The sequence below is a fragment of the Chanodichthys erythropterus genome, chromosome 14 (assembly GCF_024489055.1).
Source record: "Chanodichthys erythropterus isolate Z2021 chromosome 14, ASM2448905v1, whole genome shotgun sequence".
Lineage (NCBI taxonomy): Eukaryota > Metazoa > Chordata > Actinopteri > Cypriniformes > Xenocyprididae > Chanodichthys > Chanodichthys erythropterus.
Window position 1 is genome coordinate 44,032,502 of NC_090234.1, and position 21,774 is coordinate 44,054,275.

Consider the following 21,774-nt stretch of genomic DNA (forward strand, 5'->3'; position numbering starts at 1 on the left):
AATCTGGATCCTGAGGGTGGTGCCCTCAGGGGGGCACTCTGCCAACCCGGCAGCAGTGCCGGGGCACAGTAGTTTCCCGATTCAACACGTTCCTGCCCACGGTGGTGGGCCCCGAGGAGGCTCTGGTGATGGCACAAGAAGTAGAGACTCTCTTGCGAAAGGAGGCTATAGAAAGGGTTCCTCCTCCCAGCAGGGGGTCAGGGTTTTACAGGCGCTATTTCATTGTGCCAAAGAAAGACGGGGGATTGTGTCCGATCTTAGATCTTCGTCAGTTGAATCGAACAGTAGCGAGGCTCAAGTTCAAAATGCTGACAATCAAACATATTGTGTCACAAATCAGATCTGAGGACTGGTTTGTGACAATAGATCTAAAAGATGCATACTTCTATGTATCAATCCTCCAGCAACACAGAAAGTTCCTAAGGTTTGCTTTCAGGGGCGAAGCATTCCAATATTGGGTTCTTCCCTTCGGCCTAGCGTTGTCACCCCGCACCTTCACCAAGTGTGTAGACGCGGCTCTGACGCCTTTGCATATGCAGGGCATCCGCATATTGAACTACATAGACGATTGGTTGATTCTCGCTCAATCAGAGCAGATGGTGGTTCACCATCGAGATGTTTTTCTTGCTCACATGAAAAGGTTGGGGTTGAGACTAAATGCAAAGAAAAGTGTGCTTTCTCCAGCTCAGAGGACCACTTATCTAGTCGGAGTGGGATTCGGTGACTATGTGTGCCCGTCTATCTCCGGCTTGCATAACATCGATTCTCTCGACCATCTCAGACATAAAGCTAGGCCAGTCACTCACTGTCAAACAATTCCAGAGACTTTTAGGTCTTATGGCAGCAGCGTCCAACGTGATACCTTTTGGCCTGCTGAACATGAGACCACTGCAGTTGTGGCTCAAAACCAAGGGGTTCTCTCCAAGGGGGAATCTTTTTCGTATAATCAGAGTCACGCGGCGATGCTTACGTGCTCTAGTTATATGGAATCAACCTTGGTTTCTGTTCCAGGGACCTGTGTTGGGAGCTCTCAGTCGACGCATCACGCTAACGACAGATGCATCCCTCATGGGCCGGGTGCGATCATTAGTGGTCGCTCAACTCAGGATCTGTGGCAGGACCATTATCTTTCATGGCACATAAACTGCCTGGAGATGTTGGCGGTGTTTCAAGCATTGAAACACTTCCTCCCAGACCTCAGGGACGTTCAGACAACACATCGGTGGTCTCATATATAAATCACCAGGGGGGTCTGAGATCACACCCGTTCTACAAGCTGGCGAATCAGATCCTCCTGTGGTCCCAGGGGAAACTGCTCTCCCTCAGAGCAGTGTACATCCCTGGGTAAATCAATGTGGGAGCAGACATCCTGTCGAGGCAGGGGCCGAGGCCCGGGGAATGGAGACTTCACCCAGAGGTGGTGAAGCTCCTTTGGGAGAACTACGGCAAAGCCCAAGTGGATCTGTTTGCGTCTCGAGAGATGACTCACTGTCCACTGTGGTTCTCGATGTCAAAAGATTTCCTTCAGGGTTATCCCCCGCCACACTAAAGGTGTACGTAGCGCCCTTAGCTGCTTACCACGCTCCTTTGAGTGGGGTATCTTTGGGGAGACACCCGCTTATCACTCGTTTCCTCCGTGGTACTTTGAGGCTTAGACCTGCGGTGCACACAAGAGTACCGGCTTGGGATTTGGCCATTGTATTGCAAGGCCTTTCTATGGCCTCCTTCGAGCCCATCAAAGAGGTTCCAGAAAAGTTTCTAACACTTAAGACAGAGTTTTTGCTCACTATTACGTCTCTCAAGAGAATTGGAGACATTCAGGCCCTGTCGGTATCTCGATAGTGCGCCTGGTAATGTCATGGCTTTCCTTTATCCCAGACTGGGATATATACCCAAGGTCCTCACTAATCCCGTGAAACCTATTGTGCTGCAGGCCTTCTGTCCTCCTCCATTTATGTCCTCGGACCAGGAGAGGCTAAATCTGCTGTGTCCGGTTAGGGCACTGGATGCGTATGTCCACAGAGCTGCCATGTGGAGAAAAGCTGATCAGCTATTTATATGTTTTGGAGATCCTATGAAAGGTCTCCCAGCATCCAAGCAGAGAATGAGCAAGTGGGTGATCGAGGCCATCTCACTTGCTTATGAGTCAGTTGGACAGCCTTCACCATTGGCCATCCAGGCTCATTTGACTAGGAGTATGGCTGCCTCTAAGGCTTTAATCTCAGGGGTATCCCTTAATGATGTTTGTGATGTGGCAGCCTGGTCCTCACCGCATACATTCGTGAGGTTTTACGAATTAGACCTCGGCTCCACTGTAGCGACTGGATCAATCAGCCACACAATTATTCATTGTATTTAATGAATTACCCATAAACTCACTCTCACTATCAAAGTTCTGTGAACCCATCCCCCTAAAACTGCAACTAGCATCCCAAACGTAGCTAAACCACAGGCAGAACTAGGTGTCCTGTTACAGATACTTGGACCTTTTACGATCAGGAAGAATTTTGCAGAGACTAGTGACTCTGACTTTCTTTTTTTCTGACATTCTTTCTGAGAAAGACGAATAAACTCTCTTATCCTAGGTATTCTCTATATAACCACTTGGGAAATGTATAAACGTATCCAATTTTCCCATCTCATGACTTTCCTTTTATAGGCTTTATTCTATGTATTAATTCTCTCTTTTGAACTATTTTGGTATTAATGTTCCATAGTTGCAAATGTATAATTAACTGAAATCACACTGGTAGCATGTTTGGTATCTACGGACTCCAACTTTCGTTTCCTATTTGGCAATTTATGTTACATGTTACTAACTCTGTGACACATTAGTATTATAAGAATCTAGAAGGTTCTTTTCTCATTCATTCAATCCAGTGTCTTATGCTAATATCTTGCTACAGAACAAAGACTCGTAAAACTTCCCTCCGAGGGGGCAACTCCTTATTGGCTCAGACACCTTAAGAGGGTGTGACATCTTCATCCCTTATATTCACTGACCACAAGATCAAATATCCTCTTCTTCTCTTTTACTGACAAATGCTGATGTCAAAATGACACTGTAAGAAGCTAGAAGCTTCTAATGAACCCCAAGCTTGTGCCAGGCCTCGGCCTAGACCTTCCATTCACCAAAGATCCTCTGAATCCAACTGGTTCTCTTTTGTCAAGACAATATCAGCAAAGATTCAGTGGAAGCCTCCACAAATTGCATCAGGACAGTTTTTATTCAACTTGGAGAGACATGCAAGTATCAAACTTAGTCTCATTATCGGATACATTGAGTATCCTTACCCCTTTTAAAGACGGGCCTGTTGAAACTAAACTGATGGTTTGCTCAAGGCTGTTGATCTGCTGAATGTCAAACAATGCTGTAACTTCTTGCTTTCTGTACTCTGCTTTAGCTCTCTCTCTCTGTAAACTGTATGTATGTATGTGTGTGAAAGTTAGAGTAGTTTAAAGTGTTTAGTCTAGTTAATAAAGTCTCGTTCATGTCACATGTAAAGTTGTCTGTGTTTTGCGCTCATATGCTGGAGTCCCTATTCATGTCGATCCTGACTTACAGGCTCTTAGTAGTACTGTACAATAAGATTGTTATTTCCCATAACCTGGAAATTAACATTTCTTAGAATTAATAAACAATTAACACTGTGTGTTCATTGGACAACAGGTTAATTGATTGTAATATTAATTTTGTTACATTTAAGTTAATTTTATTAACTGATCCAAATATTAAGAATGAATTATAACTAGTTATGATTAATTATTCATATTTATTTTGAGCTAATTTGCTACACCACTCCAGGGGCGCAGGTGTTACTGTGAGTTGTGCGCTTTGGCTTCACACGAACGGTCACTTGCTCATATGGCGATGTTGGGATTGCCGTTCCCATAGCCAATACGCAGCGTGAGTTCCCTTGAAAGGGAACATCTTGGTTTTGTATATAACCTTAGTTCCCTGAATAGGGAATGAGACGCTGCGTCGGCCTGCCATACTCCCGGCATGCCTGTAAGCGACTTGCTTCAGTATTTCAGAAGCTGAATGAGAGTGTTTTCGGGCCGGCTTTATAGTTCCTGGTCAGTGACGTCACCCGCCTATGACGTACCGTCTCCCTATTGGACAGATTTCATACGTGCTTCACGACGACATCACGCAGAGGTGTTCCCCATAGCGACTATGCAACGTCTCCTTCCCTATTCAGGGAAATAAGGTTATATACATAACTGAGACGTTTACCAGGGGAGCCCCGCCAAAAATGCAAATTTTACCCCCGGAACACGATTTTTATCATGGGATCCCCCTGAAATGTGATTGGGCTAGTTTTGAGGAATGTATAAGCGTTGTCAAAAGTTGTCTGTGCTGAAATTTTAAAAATGTGATAATACCAGCAATTCCCTCTAGCATTTTTAACACTTTTAAGTGGATTCTTAAACACCTATGAAAGGCCATTGTGTTCACGTGCTCAACGTATATGTCTGTGATTGGCAACATGTTTTTGAAGCTGTGATCATTGTAGCCAATCACAGACAAAAATGGCCAATCAGAGGTGTTTAAGAATCCGCTCAACAGTGCTAAAGGGAAATGCTGGTATCATCACATTTTTAGTTTCAGCATCAACTTGGTACCGAAGACAGTACTTTCAGTTCCACTAATAGAGACTCTCTTCTCAGAGGTTTGAGTTGACTGATGGGAGCACAAAGCCTTTTCCGACTGCAGTGGTGAAAATAGAGCCTGTGAGTGGAGATCATGCAGAACAGGCAGCCGTCACGCTCAACATCGCCAACCAGAACATCACCTTTCAGGTCAGGAGGACACAGCGATGGTGGAAAAGTGCTATTTTAGAGAAATATCTCTTAAATTAAAGTAATAAAACTAACTGATGGCATCCACGGGGTCAGCCACATGGCCCTGTAGCTAAGAACTATAAGATAATGCTATATTTGGAAATGTGGATTAGATGAACCATTTCTTCCCTCTAAAGGAAATGCTGTGGTTTCTCATCAGGTTCCTTCAGGGACGCGGCCAATTCGCCCACCCAACAGCAGTCCCGCGTTCATCGGCACCCCCACCCACGACCGCCTACTGGCTGAGATGATGCAGTCCCACCTCGTCAAAGACATTTGTCTGATCGGAGCCAAGGTACACAGGCAACTTCCTGTGGCCATCCTCTTGGAGCAAATGCACTTTGAACTAGAAAGTTGATGTGTGTCAAACAAGAACAATAGCTCACTATTTGCACTGCCTGTTAAGGTAATGCAGGAAGATCAGCAGGGTCTTCTGTGTGTGCGTCATGGGTTGTGTTCTTATTTAAGAGGTTCTGAGTAAGATTAGATCAGATGAACAATGTAAATCATATGCTCGTTTAGTAATATTGCCTTGTGGTTTGGCTAATGCTGTTTCTTGTTTTTTCAGGGTTGTGGCAAATCCATGATTGCAAGAGAATTTGCTGAAATGCTGGGCTACAGCATTGAACCAATTATGCTTTATCAGGTAATGTCAAAACATGAGAAAATAATAAACACTAATCAGTCCCAATAAGACAAATTGGTAAAAAATTTTTTAGAGGAATGTGTTCTGGGGTCAATACAAGTTAAAGGTCCAGTGTGTAATATTTAGGAGGATCTATTGACAAAAATGCAATATAATATACATAACTATGTTTTCAGTGGTGTATAAAGACCTTTTTATCAGTGGTTCTTAAACCTGTCCTGCGGACCCCCCTCCACTGCACATTTTTTATGTCTCCTTCATAAGACACAACTCTTGCAGTCTCTACTAATTAGCTGATGACTTAATTCAGTGGTGGGGGGTCCCCAAGACAGGTTTGAGAATCACTGCCTTACATAATGAACTGTTATGTTTTTATTACCTTAGAATGAGCCGTTTCTATCTACATACACCGCGGGTCCCCTTATATCAAAGTCGCCTCAAATCATGCTCAAATCATCTGAATTCATAGGAATTTAAAATTCAAAATACTTAAAAAAATGCCTTTTTCTATTTTTGTTTTTCTACAAATTGTACATATTCGTACAACTCCAGTTGTATGAATTCATTTAAATTCACAAATTCGCAAAAATATAAAATAGTTATGTTTTCTCATGTTTTTGGTAACAGGATAAAGAGGGAAGTGTTCGGCAGATCATGTCAACAGGTCGGCCCTGTATGAGATGACCCAATCTATGAAAAAATAACACATTTTTGTGTTTAAAAATGTGAGACGTTAGGGCAGTGGTATGAAAAAACTGCAAGGTCTAGAGATGCTTTTTTTTTTTTTAAGTTTCAGAGATGCAAGCGTAACAGTCAAACATGTCTGTCTAGCACATTTACATTTACAAACAATGGAAAAGCAACTCAATTGAATGCAAAAAGCAGTTCAGCACAAACTCCATCCTTCCTTTCCTTTATCAGAGTAAGGTCATAAATGGCTTAAGCATAAACTGATCCTAGAATTTGCCGATTTCGGCCAGCACATGAAGACGTTAAGTTGATTTCTGTCGACTTACTGAAGTGCGCTTGACTGATATCGTGACAATTTTTTTAGGATTGCGAATACGAAAAAAACGCATGCGAAAATTTCAGACTCAGTGTGCAAAGGCCTTTACTGTGGATTTAAGCGCGTCCAGAAAGAGCGAGAATTTTGTAATAAGGGAGGAGGAAATATATCGCTAACTCAGACCCAAAAAAATGATAAAGGTGTGTTTTCTTCTTAGCAACAAAAGTATAAGTGGTACAGTCAAAATGCTACATCTGTAACTGCATGGGAGGATAATATATGTGCTGTAAGTTTCCCTCTGACATGTTGCAATACTCTTCTTCAGTGTTTAATGCTTAACATAGCAACATAAGAAATATATCCAATTAGTTTCTTAATGTGTACGTTTTTTCTAACTTTGAGGAAAAAATACTGGATGTACCTTTACCCCGGAATATTCCTCTCTTCTGTTTTGGTCTCTGAGTTTACCTTCGTATCACATGAGCATGGCTATGTGTTTGCTCACTTCTGTGCAGCTGTGTACAGTGAGGTTTGTTGAGGAAAGCTCAGTGTTGTCCTGGGCATCAGCACACAGAGCCAGAGGTTATGCACCACAGGGGTCACAGAGTTTCCATCAGCAATCATTGGTGTTTTTAATATTTGTGATTCTTGTAAGATCACACAAAATATTTTTGAGCTTCAGTCCTTAAATAGCCAAATGTTCTTGGGTTTTTCTATTTTGGGATCAGAGTCATGCACTGTCCTTGATCTCCCCCAGTTATCATTAACCACATTGGCCCTGTTCTGCTGTCAGAACACAATGGCTCAGTTCCAAAATCTAGAGAGCTGACAGTATTTTACAGTGAAATTGCATATAATGTGATGTTAAAGGCACAATATGTAAGATTTTTGGATTGAAATATCCAAAAACCATTAGAACAGTGTTACATATTTCAAGTGTATATATATATATATATATATATATATATATATATATCAACAGACTTGTGTACTCTAATCCCAAATGTTTCCAAGAATGTTTAAATCCAGAGAAATAAGTAATTTTAACCAGGACACAGACCATGTCCATGCGTTAGCTATCAATGACATCATACCCTTGTTACCCTCAATTTCCGACACCAAAGAAGCTTTGATATATTAAGTGTTTTATTAGACAGATGAGCAACTGTTTGGATACATTTTTCGATAGAAAACTAATCGTTAGATATTTCAACACAGTAAGTCTTTTTGTTTAAATCTCATTTTCTTGCTTTACCACGATTACCATGTTTTACCATGACAAATATCGATCTAGCTTACTGCAACAAGTGTCTCGTAATCACAGAGCGAACACACAAAGTAGCATTATAACAACTTTCAAAACACAAATGTATATAATATGATAAAACAGCGCTGCTTTACCCCACACACGCATGACCGAAAGAAGTGGACGCTCTCTTCTGTGGTATAATAAAAGCTCCACTGCTCTCGAGCAGTGTCGTGTTGCACTTGCCTCTCGTTAGCAATCGCTCCAGCGATTCGTCTCATTCCACTCCAATGGCTTTCAGCCACACCCTGCTTCATACTACAGTATTGTTTAAAGGGTTAGTTCACCCAAAAATGAAAATTCTATCATTTATTACTCACCCTCATGCCGTTCCACACCCATAAAACCTTTGTTAATCTTTGGAACACAAATTAAGAAGTTTTTGTTGAAATCCGATGGCTCTGTGAGGCCTGCATAGGGAGCAATAACATTTCTTCTCTCAAGATCCATAAAGGTACTAAAAACATATTTAAATCAGTTCATGTGAGTACAGCGATTCAATATTAATATTATAAAGCAACAAGAGTATTTTTGGAGCGCCAAAAAAACTAAATAACGACTTATAAAGTGATGGCCGATTTCAAAACACTGCTTCAGGAAGCATCGGACCATAATGAATCAGTGTGTTGAATCAGCGGTTCCAAAGTCACGTGATTTCAGCAGTTTGACACGCAATCCAAATCATGATTCGACACAGAAGAATCATAATACTCCAAAGCTTCCTGAAGCAGTGTTTTGAAATCGTCCATTTTTAATTCATTAGCTCATCCATGAATATAATTTCTGCCCAAGTCCTGTCGGATTCTTAGACTTGAAGACAACACCTACTGTGATTGTGTGAAATCAAGGCGTCAACTGCACCTTTGTTTTGAATAAGCGACCTCTAGCAGCGAATATTACATATTGTGCCTTTAAACCATTTACAGTTTTTCACAATATATGGTAAAGTAACTTACAGTTAACCAAAATGCAAACATTTTTACAGTGTTGTGGAGAACTTAGTGGAAAAAAAAAAGGTTGACAATTGAATTTTGTATTTTGTTTATTCAATACTGTGAAGTACAAATTTAAATTTGGTTGCCTGTTATTTTACAGTTGGTGCACTTTCAATGTACCAAGAAAGTACTGAATAATACAAAACCGATTCCAAAAAAGTTGGGACACTGTACAAATTGTGAATAAAAACAGAATGCAATGATGTGGAAGTTTCAAATTTCAATATTTTATTCAGAATACAACATAGATGACATATCAAATGTTTAAACTGAGAAAATGAATCATTTTAAGGGAAAAAATAAGTTGATTTTAAATTTCATGGCATCAACACATCTCAAAAAAGTTGGGACAAGGCCATGTTTACCACTGTGTGGCATCCCCTCTTCTTTTTATAACAGTCTGCAAAAAGTTAACCTGAGGAGACAAGTTGCTCATGTTTAGGAATAGGAATGTTGTCCCACTGTTCTTGTCTTATACAGTCTTCTAGTTGCTCAACTGTCTTAGGTCTTTGTCGCATCTTCCTCTTTATGATGCACCAAATGTTTTCTATGGGTGAAAGATCTGGACTGTCGGCTGGCCATTTCAGTACCCGGATCCTTCTTCTACGCAGCCATGATGTCGTAATTGATGCAGTATGTGGTCTGGCATTGTCATGTTGGAAAATGCAAGGTGTTCCCTGAAAGAGACGACGTCTGGATGGGAGCATATGTTGTTCTAGAACTTGGATATACCTTTCAGCATTGATGGTGCCTTTCCAGATGTGTAAGCTGCCCATGCCACACGCACTCATGTAACCCCATACCATCAGAGATGCAGGCTTCTGAACTGAACGCTGATAACAACTTGGGTTGTCCTTGTCCTCTTTAGTCCGGATGACATGGCGTCCCAGTTTTCCAAAAAGAACTTCAAATTTTGATTCGTCTGACCACAGAACAGTTTTCCACTTTGCCACAGTCCATTTTAAATGAGCTTTGGCCTAGAGAAAACGCCTACGCTTCTGGATCATGTTTAGATATTTTTTGACCTATAGAGTTTTAGCCGGCAACGGCGAATGGCACGGTGGATTGTGTTCACGACAATATTTTCTGGAAGTATTCCTGAGCCCATGTTGTGATTTCCATTGCAGTAGCATTCCTGTATGTGATGCAGTGCCGTCTAAGGGCCTGAAGATCACAGGCATCCAGTATGGTTTTCCAGCCTTGACCCTTACGCACAGAGATTGTTCCAGATTCTCTGAATCTTTGGATGATATTATGCACTGTAGATGATGATAACTTCAAACTCTTTGCATTTTTTCTCTGAGAAACTCCTTTCTGATATTTCTCCACTATTTTTTGCCACAGCATTGGGGGAATTGGTGATCCTCTGCCCATCTTGAGAGACACTGCCACTCTGAGAGGCTCTTTTTATACCCAATCATGTTGCCAATTGACCTAATAAGTTGCAAATTGGTCCTCCAGCTGTTCCTTATATGTATATTTAACCTTTCCAGCCTCTTATTGCTACCTGTCCCAACTTTTTTGGAATGTGTAGCTCTCATGAAATCCAAAATGAGCCAATATTTGGCATGACATTTCAAAATGTCTCACTTTCAACATTTGATATGTTATCTATATTCTATTGTGAATAAGTTTATGACATTTGTAAATTATTGCATTCCTTTTTTATTCACAATTTGTACAGTGTCCCAACTTTTTTGGAATCGGGTTTATATAAGGTTGGGATTAGGTTTAGGGGCAGGTTCAGGTCTTGTACATAGTTAATACCCAGTTATTGTAATTACTACAATAAGTATATAGTACGTACATGTGAAACTGTAATATAAAATAAAGTGCTACCGAAAATTCGTATTTTACCCAGTTTCTTGACAGTTTCTTTTGTGCGTTTTGTTTTTTTATACTTACTAGAGTATCACATTGATATCTTAGCAACATATTACCGCTTATGTAGTGTCTTCCAGATCAGTAACTTATTTGTTTTCATGACAATTAGGATGCTGCCTATGTAGACAGTAAGACAACTCATTAGATTTTGAGTAATGATGGAATAAAAAATGCTCAATTTGTTTTCCACAAAAGAGTCATACAGGATTGGAGCGACATAAATATATTTTGGATGAACTTTTCCTGTAATGCTTTGAGTAAAAAGATGACGATGCTCACTGAGGATTCATATAAAATGATGTGAAGATCTCTTGCTCTGTGACCAGCGGCGGGAGCTTTTCGCACCAGCTGAGCGGCCCGAAAGCATCTGGGTCTGATCGCAGCATGCTCATGTTTTGATGCACCTCATACAGACTGTGAAGAGCTGCTCAGAGCAGAGTGTAAACATTAGCACCGCAGGTAATAAACCGCTGCATGCATGTGTGTGTTTGTACTGGAATGCCGGGAATTCCTTTGGCTCAGTGAGAATAGAGCAGGAAAGGGAAGCTGTTCGTGCATCATGCTTAAGTTATTTTTGCCCGGTGAGTGCAGGAGGTCATAGTGTATGGGGAAAAGAGGAATTTTGTAATGCACTTCATCTTTTTAGCCCTCTGAAGCCCTTTTATGAACTCGTACAGGCCACGGCTCATCCCTGATGACATACAGTGCTTTCAGTTGTGGAAAAAATACTACGTCACAGCCCAGAAAAAGAGTCTTGGCACTCGCTTTGACAAGCAATGATGTTTTGTGTCTTGTGTTTCCTCTTGTTATGATAATTTTGTTCTCCCTGTATAGATTCACCTTTAGATAACTTTTTCCTTGCCTTAAAGGTCCATGCTAATTTTCCTCAAACAACCTGGCAAACAGTCTTGGAGGAAAAGTTCAACTGATCATATTTCAATGCTCAAGGCTTTTTAAATTGAATTCAGTTTAAATAAATAAAATAAAATATGAACTTTATGATGCATGGGGCTTTATATATTTGAAATCGCAGTTAAAAATTGTATAACATTTGAACATTTGTTTGAAGCTAGTCTCTTTAATCAAAAGTACAGTAAAAACAGTAATATTGTGATATATTAGTTTTGCCTCAAATGACGCACTATGCACTTATCCACTATTTACTAAACTGTGTAGTGTATGAACTTTATAAGGTTATTTTGTCTTTCAGAGTCTGATAGCTCCTTGAATCCCTGACAGTTGAGTGCACAAAGTGTCACATTCCACACTTCGCCTTTTCGGTTAAGTGCATCATTCGGATATTTAAACCATAACTTTTCTGTTTGGAATTTTCAGTGTGAACACACTACTCGCATACTATTTGTACTACAAAATGGCATAGAATAGTGCGTACGTATGTGAAGTGGGATATACCTATTTTAATACATTTAAAATGTAAATTATTGCTATTATCAATGTTCAAAACATCTGTGCTGCTTAATATTTTTGTGGAAATCATAATGCAGCTTTTTTCAAGATTACTTGATGAATAGAAAGCTCAAAAGAATCAAATCTTTTGTAACATTATTAATGTCCTCACTGTCACTTTTGATTGATTTAATGCATCCTTCCTGAATTTCTTAAAACGAAAAAGTATATAGTATGTAAATAATGTAAACCAGAAAATTATTTGTGCAAAAATTAATTGAACATTTTTATTTCACACAGTATTTATTCAAATTTAGCTGATATATAGATCTGAAATTACTTGAGATCATGGTACAGGCCTTTTGATTTCCTCTGGAGTCATATGGATTTATTTTTGTACAGTTACAGCCCACACACACTTCTGTCCTTCTTTCACCCCTACCCTCTCTGTCAGTGAACTACAGGATACATAAAATGACAGGCGGTGCCTCTCTCTCTCTGTGTGTGTGTGTGTGCGTGTGGTAGGATATGACTGCCCGGGACCTCCTCCAGCAGAGGTACACCCTTCCTAATGGAGACACAGCCTGGAGGGCATCCCCGCTGGTCACTGCTGCTCAGGAAGGCAAGCTGGTGCTGCTGGATGGCATCCATCGAGTCAACCTGGGCACTCTGGCTGTGCTGTCCAGGTCAGTCTCAACCCAAACTACACTTACTGTGCTTAGCCTCTATCTAGAGGCTCACACCTTGTCCTAGTCCTGTTTGATGTGATAATTTTTATTGGCCGTCATCCAGAATGTTCCAAAATCCAAAGTCTTTATTATTATTATTATTATTATTATTATTATTATTATTATTATTTAAAAATATTTACTAATGCTAATAATAATAATAATAATAATTCCAGTATTAATAACAATAAATTATTAGTATTTGTAGTAATTTATTGTTATATTGAAAATACTATGTATAATATAATAATTACTACTACTAAAACCTAAATTCTGGAAATGTTGGGACGTTATTTAAATTTGAATAAAATGAAAACTAAAAAACTTTTAAATCACGAGCCAATATTTTATTCACAATAGAACATAGATAACATATCAAATGTTTAAACTGAGAAATTTTACACTTTTATCCACTAAAGCTCTTTTTAAATTTGATGCCTATTACAGCTCTCAAAAAAGGCAACAAATGGCTGAAAAAGCAAGTAATTTTTTTAAAAGATTCAGCTGGGAGAGCATTTAGCAACTAATTTAGTTAATTGATATCAGGTCTGTAACATGATTAGCTATAAAAGGGATGTCTTAGAGAGGCAGAGTCTCTCAAAGGTAAAGATGGGTAGAGGCTCTCCAATCTGTGAAAGAACAAGGCTGAAGACCTTTATTGGATGCCCGTGGTCTTTGGGCCCTCAGACGACACTGCATCACTCATCGGCATGATTGTGTCAATGACATTACTAAATGGGCCCAGGAATACTTCCAGAAACCACTGTCAGTAAACACAATCCACCGTGCCATCTGCAGATGCCAACTAAAGCGCTATCATGCAAAAAAATAGCTATATGTGAACATGGTCCAGAAGCGCCGTCATGTCCTGTAGGCCAAGGTTAATTTAAAATGGACCGTTTCAAAGTGGAAAAGTGTTTTATGGTCAGACAAGTCCAAATTTGACATTCTCGTTGGAAATCACGGATGCCGTGTCCTCCGGGCTAAAGAGAGGGGAGACATTCCAGCGTGTTATCAGTGTTTAGTTCAAAAGAAGGCATCTCTGATGGTATGGGGGTGCATAAGTGCATACGGTATGGGCAGCTTGGACGTTTTGGAAGGCACTATGAATGCTAAAAAGGTACATAAAGGTTTTAGAGCAACATATGCTCCCCTCCAGATGACATCTATTTCAGGAAAGGCCTTGTGAATTTCAGCAGGACAATGCAAAACCACATACTGCAGCTATTTCAACAGCATGGCTTTGTAATAGAAGAGTCCGGGTGCTGAATTGGCCTGCCTGCAGTCCAGATCTTTCACTTATAGAGAACATTTGGCGCATCATTAAATGAAAAATATGTCAAAGATGACCACAAACTCTTCAACAGCTGAAAACCTATATCAGGCAAGCATGGGGCCAAATTTCAACACCAAAACTCCAGAAACTCATAACCCCGATGACCAGACGTCTTCAAACTGTTTTGAAAAGAAGAGGAGATGCTACACCATGGTAAACATGCCCCCAACCCAACTATTTTGAGACCTGTAGCAGGCATCAAATTTGAAATGAGCTCATCTAGTGGATAAAAGTGTAAAATTTCTCTGTTTAGTGATTTATGTTATCTATGTTCTGTTGTGAATAAAATATTGGCTTACATGATCTTTTAGTTTTCATTTTATTCAAATTTAAAAAACATCCCAACATTTCCGGAATTCGGGTTGTACTACTACTACTACTACTACTACTAATAATAATAATAATAATAATAATAATAATTTATTGATAGTATAAACTTATTTTATTATTATTATTATTATCAATAAATTATTATTATTATTATTATCATTGTTGTTGTTGTTAATATTATACAATTAAGCTATTGCTTTTATTATTTATTTATATTTATTTATATATACTATTGACACTTGACATTTGATATTCAACAGTGCTTTGCATCTGCCTGCATCTTCACTTTAGAGCAGATTGCTGATCTTTGATTTAGTTGTTGTTGATTTGTTGGGTGATTAATCTGGCCTGTCTGCTGTCTCAGGTTGCTGCATGACCGAGAGCTGGCTCTATATGATGGGACTCGACTACTGAGATGGGACCGATACCAGACTCTAAAAGAGGAACTGCAGCTCACTGACCAGGAGCTGCAAAACAGGTAATACTCATTAGACACTACAACCCTGCATGAATCTTCTCTACTAACCTTTGCTGGGTTTCCTCATTTTGTTGCAAAATGCACAAATGTTTAAATGACATTCTATTTTCGGGTTATTTTCAGTGAAGATTCAATATAAATACCAAATAGTTTAATGGTAAAGGAACCAAACACTGTTACATTATCAAGAATGTCTAAATAAACAGTAAAAACAAAACTTGTTTATTGAAGGTATGGTTCACCCAAAAATGAAAATAGTCACCATTTACTCCAAAAGCATAAGTCTGTCCTCCTCCTTCGGAAAACATAAACAAATATATTTTTAATATTTGCTCATCATTTTGTCCATCCATTGAAAGTCCACACATCAAAAACTTTCAAGCTTCCAAAAGTTAAGTAATCCATATGAATTGAGCAGTTTTATCAGTGTTTTGAAGAAACACTATTTATTTATGTGACGATATTTAAATTCTATGTATTAACATTTTTATAGACTCACTTGTACGGTTTGTTTTTTTGTGTAAATATGTTGAATTGAAGAAAAAAATCTCAGATATTTGGTAAAATATATCATCATCAGATCTTATCTTATAAGTATTGTTGTAAATGGTGTCTTTTTCTTTTTTTATGGCTGTGAAATGTTAAGTAAAAAAATAGTGATATATTCTATTTACACTATATAAAAGTAGCAGTTATTTGCAGTAAGTGCAAATAGTTGATGCTATTTATACTTATAAATAGTTGCAGATACTATTTGTACTGTTGTACATTTAACAGGATACAATAATAACATAGTGTAAATGATTATATTTATTAAAATTATATCTAACACCATGTATTAACCAGACGTGATGCAATAAGATTCTAGCGATAGGCAGTTTGACTGTCCACACCAGACACGAGGCGACGAGACATGACAAAATCTATTAAAAACCACAACCAATCAGAAGAGCGTGAGGGCAGACTCTCTTAGGAAGCACACGGCAGTCACAATGAAATGGAGTACTTACATAATCAAATTCATAAATATTACACAATTTAAACATGATTTAAAGTATATACTGAGTGGCTGAAGCAATCTTTGTCATAGAATACACTTGTTTGTTTACAATGAGTTGACAGTTTGAACAATCTTGTGCCTATTTATTTATTTTCACGATCTGAGGTGAATTATCCATGGTTACTTTCACAAAATTATATTCAAACCAACATTAGATGCTTTTAACAATAAATAAAGCACATTAACAGTACTTGAGATTGTCATTGCCATACTTTGTGGTGTTTTTGTTCCAGCTGCGACATTGCAGAAAAATAGAAACGGTTTCTAAAATAGAATCATCGCTTGTCGCTGTCTCGGCTGGTTAGGACAAAACTCAATTAACATGGAAAAGATATCTTTTATCGCACTGCGTCGTCGCGTCGTGTGTAGTTAGGACACGGTGTAACCCTACCCAATTAAAACGTTATTATTTAACACTTGTTAAGAACTTTATTTCCTCTTTTCAAATATTCTCTTCATTTTTATTGAAAATAAATGCTTTTCTGATCCGATATGTGATGGAAAAAGGGAGAAGAACGAGTTCAGCAAAAGGCCAATCGGGTCGATCGCATCAATAACTACTTCTCTAATAGTGTAAATAGCCTTTGCCAACAAGACTTACAACACTTACACTTTAGTGTTTTTTTTTTTTTTTTTTTTGTGTTTTTTTTATTCAGTCTGATGGTTTTGCTATATGAACTGAATATATATGTAAATATATGAACTGTCCCTACATCTCTGATAAACCGTAAGAGTAAGATGAAAGATCCATTTAAGTTGGATACACACATAATGGGCTTTGGAATGGTCCAAGGCTCATTAATTTATAGACATTTTTATGTCCAACTGAGATAATGCTTTTTGGAAGCGTGCTGCAGAAATTAAGTACTTACGTGAGACTACTGTTCTAGTCCTTTAGGACACCCAGCACCAATCAGTGCTATTTCTCATAAGAGCTGCCCTTCCATCTATACATTTGTCACACTGCCAACTGCAGTTACAGAATGGGAACATTTGCTGTGGCTCAGCAGTGTGCCACGATCATGGAACTGAATATGAATCTCACACCAATCAACACCTGTATGTGTACACACTTTGTCATGGGGGAGATTATTTAGCACATTCATTGCAGCCCTTCCTTTGTATGAACCGTCTCCAAGCAATCAGATGATTATGGCATATCCAATGCATTTCAATTCAGTTCAATTCGATTCAAAAACGTTGTCTAGTATCACATAGTGATTGAAAATTGTTTTTTGAGTTTAGTGATCCTACGAACCTGGGAATGCACTGCTCACATGGTCAGTCACATGATTGTGTGCTTTAAAATAAAATAATATCCTATTTATTATGTGATTATTTAAATATCCTGTTTAAAATAGGACAATAGACACATTATAGTTGAAATGGTTTCCTGTCTTGTATTTTATCTCAAATAAGAAAGATGTAAAATTATAATTAAAAAAAATATATATATTTTTTTTTTATCCGCAGTTTCTCAGCATGAGAATGTCCAAATGCAATCATTCAAAGTTTTCTATCAAACAATACCTACCTTTTGACTCTCCTTGCTATAGTTTTGGAGTTATGAGTCTTCAAAAAAAAAAAAAAAACTCTAAAAATGCCTTCAGGGGTTAAAGTGTTAAACTCAAATTCGGATAGGGATTACATTATCACACGACCATGGTGTTTGTCAGAAAACAGTAGGTAATTTGGCCAGGGATTTTTTGAAAATACCTTATGTCCCTATGAGGAACAATTACCATCTAAATAGGGCTTATGTTCACACTTTAAGTCTAAATCAGATTATTTGTGTATCTGATTTGGAATCCAATCTAAATTCTGTCCACACCATATATCACAGCTGTTCAGATCCGATTTGTGTGTTTTGTTGCACTCTTTTGTTTTCCTGAATATCTGCATTGGTTTCTATGGCAGTGATGTGTGTTGGTAGGCACACGGCAAAAATAACATGGAGGGGTTTGCAATGTTGTCTTACAATATAACACACTGAACCTGGAAATTACCAGACTGACTTTTCCAGTAAATACACAAATGTTTACATAGAAAAACAATTAAATGCAGTGGAGTTTACTGTAAACATCTCCAATATCTTTATTATTGCCCCAAGGCAAACTTCTTAAGTCAACATTCTGGCGTTCTGACCTGTATGTGCTCATGCAGGTAATGTTATTCTTAGTCACACATGATGTCTAAACAGTAATTCACCCGTAGTTTACCAGTAAAGACTGTATGTGTGAAAGAAGCTAATGTGTAGCTATGGCTTTGGACTACTGTGTCTAATGAAGACGCAGCAGACCAGTAGGAGGTCGGCATGTGTGACTTTATTCCCTTCTCTGTCTTCAAAGAGGTGTGTGGACCACGGAGATGCCTCCATTATACAATAATTTTCTGCACAACATGCACACAACACAACTTGGTTTCTGCAACAATGTCTGATGCGTTTACATTTTACGTGAAGAAAGTGACATTAGCAAAAAAGCTACGTAAATCCAATCAGAGTGGTCAGACTGAAATGGGTTTCCAGAAATGAGACATGAATAGGATTTCAGACCACATATCTTGAAATGGATTTGTAAAAATTGTTTCATGTTTTTGTTTTTTTGCCATTTACACTTGGTTCATATTTTATGCACTTTCAGATCCCTCAATAAGTCAATTTTTTCTCTGTGGGCCTGAAGCAACCACAGTCACGAATGCCGAATAAATACTGAGTGTTCTCATGGCTCACACACGTGATGGGCAAACCTATAGGAGGTGTTGATTAACTTTGCGTGACATCAACTCTATAGAGAGACTAGAGATATCTCAGACCTGTTGGTCTGAGATATCTCTAGTCTCTCTATAGAGATGATGTCACGCAAAGTTAATCAACGCAAAGTTAAGCTTTTTGACGGCGAGTCTAGACGATGCGTCCATGTCTGTGAGAAACACTGAGTTACGATGAGATGCATTTCAGGCCATGACAATGGCTGCTTTCATCTCCAGACCGCAATAACAGGAAACTGCCCACCAGACGGTCCAGCTCAATTTAATCCGAGGGCTGATTTTATAGGTTTTGTCAGTTAGCACCATGACACTTGCTGTTTATTCCGGTCTGTCCTTACTTTCCTTCAGATGTGTAATTTAACAGTGGCTGAGAAATGTTACACCACAATATTCTGTTGCTATGGAGAGTTAGCCTAATAAACTAAAGTTTTTAATAGATCCAGTTTTATTTTTATAATAACACTGAGTATGACTGCACTTTTGTTTTACAGCATACAGTATTGTTTTAGCACTCTTGTGGCTCTTTCAGATCTGGTTCCCTCTTTTTTTTTTTTTTTTTGGAAACTAAATTAACTCCATGTTGTTGGACTTAAAAATAAACATTCTGTCATCATTTCATCATTTACTCACCCTCATGTCAAACCAAACCTGAAATACAGCGGAGGTAAAATTTGATCGCAATGGCCATTAATCAGCTGTCAGTTAACATGTCAATCTGATGATCAAAGACTTCAGATTTTGGCCTAGGATCCAAGGAATATTTTAGGATTCACAAAATTTGTCTCAGATGGCCAATTCGTGGCCAAAATCGTACAGTGTGAACCCGACTTTAGTGGCAAGTTTAAACTATATATCAAGCATTTATGTCATAAGCCTCATCTGTGCATTACTGTTATGGCTGTTATGTTTTAAAAAAAAATGCCAATTAAGGGAGACATGTTACTTTACCTGTGAACACCATTGTTGAATGGTTTCCTTCAGATGCAGTGCTTTAAAGGATTAGTTCACTTTCAAATAAAAATTACCCCAAGCTTTACTCACCCTCATGTCATCCTAGGTGTATATGACTATATTCTTTCTGATGAACATTTCCTGACACACCCAAGCTTTATAATGGCAGTAAATGGGACCAATGAGTATGAAGCTCAAGAAAGTGCATCCGTCGATCATAAACATGTACTACACATGGCTCCGGGGGGTTAATAAAGGCCTTCTGAAGCCAAGCGATGTTTGTGTAAGAAAAATATCCATATTTAACAAGTTATAAGGTAAAATATCTAACTTCCACCAGACCGCCTTCCGTATTTAACTTACAAAGAAAGTGTAAAACTCACAGTTCAAACCACTTACGTTACGTCCGATGCCTTCCCGATTCAAATTATGAAACAAAGCGTAACTGACGTGACGTCACGCGCACCTACAATGGCTTGAGGTTGAGTAAATCTCAATGGCTTGAGGGTGAGTAAATCTTGGGATAATTTTCATTTTAAAGTGAACCAATCCTTTAATGGCGGTCTTGTGTGCAATTCACAAAATGCCCACGACATTTATCTGTGAAACCGATATTACAAAACCAATATCCAATTATGTTAAAATGCTTAAATTTCTTGAAAAATATCGGTAAAACCGATTATCGGCCTATCTCTAAATTTTTACTGTGTTTCTGCAGTCAACAACAGTGTGAACACTGTGAATTGGAAAACTTTTTATTCCTCTAAAGTGTTCACATGAGTTTGCATCCCTGTTCTGAAGACTAAATATAGCACATGAATCCTATACTTCAATGAGATATTTTATAGTTCTATTGCAGTCTTTTTGAAACTTGAAAGCCTGAGTCTCCATTCATTGCAATCACTAAGAGTGACCAGCACAATCCTCAGCATTCCTTCTTTTGTGTTCTATAGAAGAAAGAAAATCCTATAGGTTTGGAACAGCATGAGTACGACAATCAGCGTATCTTATTGTCTGTTGGCTGTCTGGAAGAATCCGCAATCAACTTTCGAGTGGGTGATTCAACATCTCCCACAATTTGAAAGTCTGTGCCTCATAGACTAACTAAATCCATGGTGAGTGTTTAAGTGACTCGAAGCCAACCAGCAAAAATTTAAACAGAAAATGTAAAAATAAAACCTAATTAAAAATAGGCCTATATATATTAAACAACTATAATCATATCTCAGTTACACTAAAATAACACTAACACTGACCTGAAATATTGTCTAAGGCTTAATTATCCACCTTTACCATAGGTTATCAACACCTAGTCAGTGAAATTACAAATCTGTGCATGTCATGGTGAAGAAATCAGTTCTGTTGGATGTATATTTGTCCTGCTGGTGGAGCCCCACCTAGACGGGTAGGAAGGATGTTTGTGGTGGCGCGTCTGAGGTTGAAATAAAGCCACTTCCTCTTCCTGTGTTTCTAGTCGATGTCTCAGACTTCACTTGTGGTCTCTTCATGTGGTTCCAATATGGGTCTTAATTAGCGAGCCTCTGTTCCTGTCGGCCTCAGACTCTCATACACACTCCTCACTATACAGGCCTATTAATGACGCCTCTAAAAGTCAAACTTTGCTTGGCTGCGTGGGCAGGGCTGGTGTCTTTGACCTCCTGAGGTCAACAGTGAATAGTGCTCTCACAGAATGAACTATTCTTAGTCTCTTGGTCTGTCTTACATTTCACTATCCATGTTTCTCAGACTTATTGCATACTGCATGTTATAATACATTGTGTCAGCATCAAAAAACATCTCTTATCCATGCAAATTTTTTAAAAACAAATTGGTTGTCAATTGGATTTGCTTCAACTGGCTTTACAGTGGTACAAAAATATATCATTAAAAGGTAATTAACATTCAATTTGTATTATTTAATTTTATTAAAGTATATAAAGTATATATTAAATATAAAAAGTATATAAAGGCTATCCGCTTGTTAAGTCGTGACGTAAGGAACGCCGTTTCTGGGTCCAAGCCTCAACTCATTT

General features: G+C 38.5%; 1 protein-coding gene across 3 annotated transcripts in view; it reads left to right on the top strand.

Annotated features, from left to right (window-relative positions):
* Positions 1-21,774, top strand: part of vwa8 (von Willebrand factor A domain containing 8) — a 146,055-nt gene that overhangs the window by 15,207 nt on the left and 109,074 nt on the right. For all 3 annotated transcript variants that reach the window (XM_067409012.1, XM_067409011.1, XM_067409013.1), the window contains 5 exons: positions 4,672-4,803; positions 5,006-5,140; positions 5,414-5,491; positions 12,615-12,775; positions 14,848-14,961. In XM_067409012.1, the coding sequence (XP_067265113.1) occupies positions 4,672-4,803; positions 5,006-5,140; positions 5,414-5,491; positions 12,615-12,775; positions 14,848-14,961 (620 nt within the window). The remainder of the gene's footprint in view (positions 1-4,671; positions 4,804-5,005; positions 5,141-5,413; positions 5,492-12,614; positions 12,776-14,847; positions 14,962-21,774) is intronic.